The 8,477-nt window shown below is 34.9% G+C and overlaps 1 protein-coding gene across 1 annotated transcript in view; it reads left to right on the top strand.

Annotated features, from left to right (window-relative positions):
• The window catches only part of LOC131057090 (biotin synthase, mitochondrial), a 29,126-nt gene extending 20,862 nt beyond the window's left edge, over positions 1 to 8,264 (top strand). Inside the window, exons 5-6 of the mRNA XM_057991278.2 lie at positions 7,491 to 7,630; positions 7,768 to 8,264. Coding sequence (XP_057847261.2) covers positions 7,491 to 7,630; positions 7,768 to 8,100 — 473 coding nt within the window. The 3' untranslated portion in view covers positions 8,101 to 8,264. The remainder of the gene's footprint in view (positions 1 to 7,490; positions 7,631 to 7,767) is intronic.
• The last annotated feature ends 213 nt before the right edge of the window (positions 8,265 to 8,477 follow it).

The following is an 8,477-nucleotide window of genomic DNA, read 5'->3' on the forward strand; positions in this document are numbered from 1 at the left end:
CATCTCCACAACACACCAAATTACAGAGTTAGGACAGAAATGGATTGATATTCAATCACTCTATAAGAATCTGCAGAATAGATGATAACTCAAGATCTAGTGTGAGAAATAGAAACTAGAAAAGTTAAAACTGTAAATACAGATTATTAAATGAATCAAAAGAGCATTACAGAGTTAGTCTCCAAGAGAATAATGCAAATTTTTAAGAAGCAAAATAGCATTAGGAAGGAATAACAACATGAAGCTACAAGATGCAAGTAGAGTGAGTTTATATAGACTAAGTGAAAGGGAGGAGGTGATAAATACAACCAATAGGGAGAGCACATCAAAAGTATCGAAAAATAATAGATGTATTTGCCATGGAAGATGCCAACACCTCACACCACTCACATTGGTACTCACTTTATTAATCTAAGCAAGCTTAAAATGAAAAGTGTAGGAGAAACTTAAATAATAAGAAAATGAAGACCTACACTAACACCCCTCCTTTAGTGTATCTTGGGTGGGTGAAAAGATGGGTCCTGACTCCTAACAAATGAAGCTTAGTGAGGTACCTGCATACATAAAAATCCCCCCAAAGAGAAGAAACCCTGCACCTCCTGTAATGTCCCCTACTAAGTTTAGGCCTATTTTAGCCATAATTAATCCATCTCAACATACTTATGGCATAAACTAAATTGATTAGGAGACAAAACTATCTTAACATGAATCCAGTCAGTGATATTCCACAGTTCAATCAGTAAATGTTCATTCAAATTACTATGTCTATATATATATCTATTTTATTTTCAGTTAGTATTATCATATATATTTTACTGCAAAACAGTTCTTATAAAATATTATAATAATTATAATCATTATATTATTTTCTATATATATATTATTATTAAGTTCTACATCTTCATATTAAGCACATCACCGTACATACCACCAAGAACAAGGATGTTTTACTGCTTCTAGCCTTATAACTGTTCTCCCTTGGAAACAACTCAATCCTATCTTCTTAAATATTGATAGTAATAGCAAGAATGAATAATATATTCATATTTTCTTAAATGTTTATTTAAGAGTTCTTTCTGATTTTACAATCTAATATTATTATTTTCTGATCAAGACATTATATATATATATATAATTTTTCAGACACTTATAAATGTATAACTGCGTAATAATATAACTGCAGAACAGTTCTCAGAAAGAAGCATCGCTACTATAACAATTCGTAAATAAAACATACCAATGGCAGCAATATACAGCAACCTGATTATATCCATCGATCACCACTTTCTTTCCTTATTGTTCGATGCCTTTTCCTGACCACCTATTCCTTCTCCTTAAAATTTACTTTTCTTCCGTATTCTCCATGTCTTACTTTCCCTTCTCTTTATGAATGAATGTTTTTATAATAGGAATCTGCCAGTCAAATAATATTCTGCTCCTACAAGGATGATCGTTGATATTATAAACTGAACTTATATCCGTTTCTTTTTTCCATGATGCCCCCCTTCAAAATGGGATTCGATTCATATTATATATCTTGTAATCCAAATGGTTGCATCCCTTGAATGTGTAAGAGACATTTCTTTCCCTAACCGTGTCTCTTCACAACAGATTGCTGCATTTCATTAATTTATTTGAATTCGGTGATTGATATATAAATATATATAAATTATATATTTATTATTTTAAATATGTAAATTGTGTTGTACAATTAATTATATGTAAATTATGTTTATAATTTATATATTATAAATTATGTTTATAATATTAATTTATTTTTATTTGAATATTTCATGAATATTATTTGTAATAAATATTAATTAATAATATGTAATAAATAAATAAATTTCCAATACTCATTCGTTGGTAATTATTATATTAATTAATAATAATAATTGCTTCATTTAAAATATATATAACAATCAAGGAGGGGACATGACACCTCCACCCCCTAAAGAAAAGAGAATATAGCCTCCCCCAAATAGAGAGAGAAAAGAGCTCAAGAGTAATGAAGGACTAGGTAGCCCTCTAAGAAGATGAAGCCTCTTGCAAGACAAAACTCCATCCTAACAAAGGTATGCAAAGGAGGACAAGATAGGTCCCCAAAAGTGAGTATCCTAGAATCCTTGCAAGATACAGTGCATGTGCCCCTCCACAAAGAAGATAGAGAAGATCAGCGTAGAATGCCCTATGGTGAATGTTGTAGTAGGTCCTTCTACAACAAATGATACATCTACCTTTTGGAAGAAAGAATTATGAAGTTGTCAAATTACCAAATTTCCATTCAAGTGGAGTGTAGAATGGATTTGGAAGCAGTTCATGTTTCTCTATACTAATTTTGAATTGAATGTATGTATTATGAGATGCAAGAACAGTGACCATTGAAGTGAGACCTAGACCAATGTGATTCAGGATGTGTCAAGTGAGTAATATGATACTATGGAGAGAGAACAAGTGAGTCTAGAATGGGAGATGATGCAACTCGATGTGAGCTATCATCAAAGAGAAGACAAATATCCTCAATAGTGTCACCAAGATTTGAAAGGTGAAAGGCCACAAATAGATGTGCAATGTTTGGTAATTAGATCTCCCAATGAAGTGGATCCTATAGACACGAAGAACCCTATTGCAAAGAGTTACTAGAATCCCTCAATGAAGTGGCTCTAAACTCTAAAGTAGCAATAGGTATATGAGAGATGTCCTCAACTGTAAATGGGGTATCAAGAGTAGCATGTATAGCAGAATACAAGGACACTTAGATAGTCAATGTGATGTAGAGTATCCTTAGAAAAAGTGAGACATATTAGTCGATAGTCCATGTCATTGTTGTTAAACTATGCATATTTTCATTCATGGTCACTTGGCTCAAGAACAAGTCCATGGAGACAGGGCAATAGATCCTACATAATGCAATCATTCACTACCCTTTGTTTCTAGGACAAATAGTATTCTGAATTTAGTCTGACTATAGAAGGATGTAATTTAATATCAAAATCCACGATGTAAAACCTCCCCAAAATGGAACTTTATCTCAATTCATTATTGCAAAATACCTGTGTATAAGCCCCTTGTTACTAATTATTGAAATGATCACCCCAACAAGTACAATGTGTCACACTTAATGATTACGGTGATTTATAATGCAAGATTTTAGACTCTTACAAGACCCAAAATGGGCAAGAATACTAAAGCTACAATTTTAGTAAAAAATATGAGAACAATTTGAGGGTATCAGTTTGGAGTATGTAGAAAAATACGCAATCTAAAAAAAAGTGCCCAAAAAAGAGTCCATATGCACAAATTATGGCCCTTAGAAGTTCCCAAAATAGGAACTATGCAGGGAATTTAGGAAGAATCTTCAATTTATAGAAAATTGAAGCATCAAATCAAAAAACCAATAACACCATTATGAAGAGCACAAAATTCTACTGACTTCTAAAAATTGGCCCTAACAAAGGTCTTCATATGGCTGAGAACAAGCCTCTCGAAAATGGATCGCTAAAATCAAAATTGCATTGGAGAGTGGGTAGATTGGGGGGAAGATAATGCTAACGTCAGCATAGCATCATCCATCAGAAAACTTTAGATTTGCTAAAATATTCCTCCTTGATATGAAAATCCCAAAATTGCCATTAGGTTGGCTCGAAACCACATTCATACAAGAATACCACCGTTTTCAAAAACAGAACTTCCTTTTTGCACACCACATTCATACGAGAATACCATCATTTAAAAAAGAAAACAATCTTTTTGCAAAACTGGTGGTTTTACAGAGGAATATTCTTAGTATATTCTTGGGGCAAAGTGGTGAATGGTGTAGCTGATCTAAAGGGTGTTGCTCGGGTGGCAGTGGCTGCTATTGGTGGCACAACAAGTATTTGCTGCCTATAGGTTGTGTAGTGGCAGGGCTTGGTGGTTAGTGTTGTTGTTGTTGGTGTCAATGGTGGCTATTGTTGCCTAATCATTGCTGCTATGGTGGTGGTGGTCGTGTGAGCAATTGTACGATACAACTACATAGGGCCGTACGGCATTGCCAAGAATTTTTTTTGCCCCAGAAACACCTACAGAAAAATTGAGAAGTTTTATATAGAAATAGGGGTTTTTAGGCCTTTTGGGCGCAATAATAAGGTACATTTGACTTCAAAATGCCTCCAAAATGAGTAACATGTCAGTTGCACCATTCAAATCTTGTTTACAAATTGGCTCCCTAATCTCGAATCGTGATGAAACAAAAGCCAAACTTGACTTTGTTGAGCCTACTAGATGAGATGGAATAGCTGAAAAAGCTAGCAAGATTTAGCAAAAAGTTGCATCGCGCAAATTTCAAAAACATAAGTTCAAAATCCTAGAGGCTAAAAAGTTTTCGTCAAACATTTTTATTCTCCAAATAATTTGAAAATGCAAGAGTTGGGCTTTTAGGAAACCTACAAGCAAGCAAATTAGCCCCCCTCCCCACCTCAAATCTCCCAAATATAAATATGGAACTAAATGATCTAACCCAACATCAAATGCTCTAATACTATGTTAAAATCTGCAAAACAAATGATAACCCAAGATCTACTGCAAGAAATATCAACTATAAAACTATAAATACATATGATTAAAGAAATCAGAATAACATTACGTAGTCTTCAAGAGAGTAAGGAAAACGCTCAAGAAGCAAAATAGCATTAGAAAAGCATAATAGCATGAAGCTACAAGATGCAATTATAAGCAAGGAGAGCAATTTATATTGACCAAGTGAGAGGGTGGAGGTGGCAATACAACCAATAGAGAGAGTACACCCAAACTATCAAAGAATAGTAAATGTAACTCCCTTGGAAGATGCTGATACCTCACACCACTCTCATTGATATTCAGTTCATTAACCTAGGCAAGCTTAATTAAAAAGTGCAGGGGAAACCTAGATAGTAGAAAAATAAGTATCCACTAGCAAAATAAAAACCTACACTTAACACTCTAATTTGAAGACAAATAGGAAAGTGCTGTTTTCGAGTACTTTAAGTTAAGAAATTTATATCTCTACGGGGAAAATTGGACAGCATTTCCCTTGACAAAACTTAATCACCAACTGATTATAACACCCCCATGGATATCAAAGTTGAAATATAAAACACTATGCAAGTTCTAGATGAAAAACTAGAAACCCTAGTACACAAGCTTTCACAATCTTCAATCAACACATCCAAAATTCCATCCTTGAGACCCCACTTTGCAAACAAACTCTTTAAAGGCCTTTACCCACTTTCAATCTGCAGGAAAATCACTGGGAAAGCTAACCATGCTCAGCTCCCTTCTCTTTTTATAACCTCTTCAAATATGGTTCCTGGCGAGAAGATTCTAGTTAAGTTGTCAACAATGTAACCCTGAATGAATCTCTCTCCAAATGTGGCTTCATTCTTTCAAGGGGTTCAAGGTTTGAAGTCAAGGAGTCAACTTTGTAACTCCCTCCATGCTTCCTCCAAATGTGGTGCTATTCATAAAGGATTAATATAGAGATAAAAGTCAAGTGTAACCTCTACCTAGTTAAGATGAAAAAGATCATGCATGCAAGCTTTCATTGATTTGTAACCACCCCATACATGGGCATGCCATTCAAAGTTGTTGGCATGCAAAGTGGCTGACCATCACAAGGATCCTAATGAGAAATTGATACTCTTCAACATTCATGGGGAGTCCTGAGCATTTACAAGTGTTAAGTGGGGCCTTTCAAAAGATTCCAACCAAAGGGGATGTCCAAGTGAGAGGGAAAACATTTGAAGTGTAGAGATTGCCTTGTTTGTTTGCATAGAAAAACAAAGTTAGACCACAAAAATCCACATTTTTTAATAAAAAAATATTTTTGGTTGATGTTGATGGCTGAGGTTTAGACCCTAAGATGCTCCTGCATTAGTTGTGCTTACCAATGATTACGATAAGACTTCAGGCAGTCCTTTATAAGATTATAACTAGCTCTCTTTATTCTTTGCAAAGATATTATTAGTACATCATCTTGTTAGTGCACTTATATGTAGTTTTTCATGTTTTATTATAGATCACTAGGTACACCCCATCATCTTGAGGTTGTGCAAGTGATCCGTAAATGGGCTTGGGTCATCATCAAGGTCAATCATTTTAGTTCACTGAATGTTTGGAGTGGTTCGCCATTATTTGGCCTCATAAAAAAATAGTTGTATTGCAAGGGCATAAATAGTACTTTGATGACATTGATAGCAGGATATTTTTTACATGTTTAAATTCCTCTCAAAAAACTATGTACCTGAAAAAAGGGCACCTCATTTCAAGTTTGTATGCAAAAGTTATGGCTTTTGGAAGATAGAGGACAAATTGAGAAATGAAGTGTTGATTTCATTTGCATTAGTGGTGGTTTGAAAACCAGTGGGGTGGTTTTAGAATCACCTATTTGCATGAAATTGAGATTGAGGAAGCATTGGGAAGGCGCTCTTGACTATATTCTCACAATTTGGCATCCAAGCTCAGAACATGTCTTAAGGTGCAAGTTATTTCCTTAGAGGTAAAGGGAGATGTTTTTGCCCTTTGTTATCCAATTTAATAGTCGTTGGCGCTTAGAATGAGCATTCCTGGGAGTTTGAACCAGCTAATTGAATGTGCACATTGCAAGCTGGTGAATTGATGTTAACCACTTCTCCACTATATTTCAGAGGATATTTGCAATTGTCTAGATATTATTCATTTTGATTTGCAATGAAATGGGAGGAAGCATTCAGTCGACTCCTAAATCACAAAGCACATTTATGGCATAGCAAGAAGGCATACAATGTTCAGAGCATGTTTTTATTTATGTGAAGGGTTGTATAGCATGTAAATGTAGTAGATGACAACCATTAGAGAGGTTCAATAACATCTAGATTCAAGTTTGTGTTGTTTAATTGAGCATAGAAATTGGAACAACACATGGATAGATAAAATCTGTAATTGATGACCAGTGAAGTGGAATTTCCACTCTTGTTTACAGATTGGCAAGGAGACCGCTAAAACTTACTTCGTATGTATTAAAATATAACAGTGCCATTTTTGCAATAAATATTTTTTTGATTTCAAGAAACTCCTGGTTTCTTGTTTTGTTCATATTGAGCTTAACCGTATTATTTTTATAATGACGTGGAGTATTTATTTGTAGTAAAAAAAATGCATGTTTCAATTTTACACAAAGTTCTAGTAGTTTAGAGATCGATGGATGGCACAAACTCTGCTTTATTAAACAGAAGACTGCTTGTATTTTATTAACAATATGTATGTGTCATTTATCTTTTACTTAAGCAACCAATTTTACCATTCATCGATCCTTCCTTTACAACATTCTATGGATGCCACAGCTATGCTACACCTGAAGCTACTACCATGCTTATTGCCACAGCCATTAATATGGATTAGCATGTGATGCAATTTTTTTTGAAATCTCCTGATGTAGAATCCACTTGGTAAGAGTAAAAATTCTGACACCTGTACTATTTCACTTAACTTGACAGGAGGAATAATAGGATTGGGAGAAGCAGCAGAAGATCGTGTTGGATTGCTACATACCTTAGCAACACTTCCAGAGCACCCAGAGAGCGTACCTATAAATGCATTACTAGCAGTTAAAGGAACACCTCTTCAGGATCAAAAGGTAATTGTTTTTTCCAATTTTAGTTGCCAGTTCATTCTTAAACTGTTCTATTTTTTACTTCAATTATTAGGATGAAGATGATGGTAAGAGGCTTAAATGTTTATGATTAATGACAAGTAAAATATATCCTTTTACAGCCAGTTGAAATATGGGAAATGATTCGCATGATAGCAACAGCGCGTATTGTGATGCCAAAGGCCATGGTGCGGTTGTCTGCTGGGCGTGTTCGTTTCTCCATGCCAGAGCAAGCACTATGCTTTTTAGCAGGGGCAAATTCCATTTTTACAGGGGAGAAGTTGTTGACCACTCCTAATAATGATTTTGATGCTGATCAACTAATGTTCAAAGTGTTGGGTCTCATACCCAAAGCTGCTAGCATCCCTAATGAAAGGATGTGTGACGCTAATGGGGCTGCAGAGAATGATGCAGATACTGAGCTCATTGACAGTGCTGTAGTTAATGCTAGATGATTCAAGTCAAGAAAAACAATTTATAGATATTAATGAACTTGGTCGGGTCTTTAATTGATAGCCACTCCTGCAATTTGTCCTTTAATATGTATTTGATTAGTGTTAGAAGCTCATAATTATAATTTTGCACATGGCAGAGATAACATAGTAGCTCAATTCTGTATCGTGTCTTGAATAAGTTTTCTAGATGTTGAAAAGATCTCACAGCCAAGCATGGTTCATCAAACATCCCACAGAATGTGAAATCTATGTCAAGTTATTTTAATGTGACCAGATTACCAATAAATGAAGCCCGTAAAAACAGTCACTTGTAAGTCAGCACTCAACCTAATTGCAAGCTGCTGCTAAGTGCATTGCATCAGGAGGGTAAGAAAGAT

Source organism: Cryptomeria japonica, chromosome 4 (assembly GCF_030272615.1).
Source record: "Cryptomeria japonica chromosome 4, Sugi_1.0, whole genome shotgun sequence".
Lineage (NCBI taxonomy): Eukaryota > Viridiplantae > Streptophyta > Pinopsida > Cupressales > Cupressaceae > Cryptomeria > Cryptomeria japonica.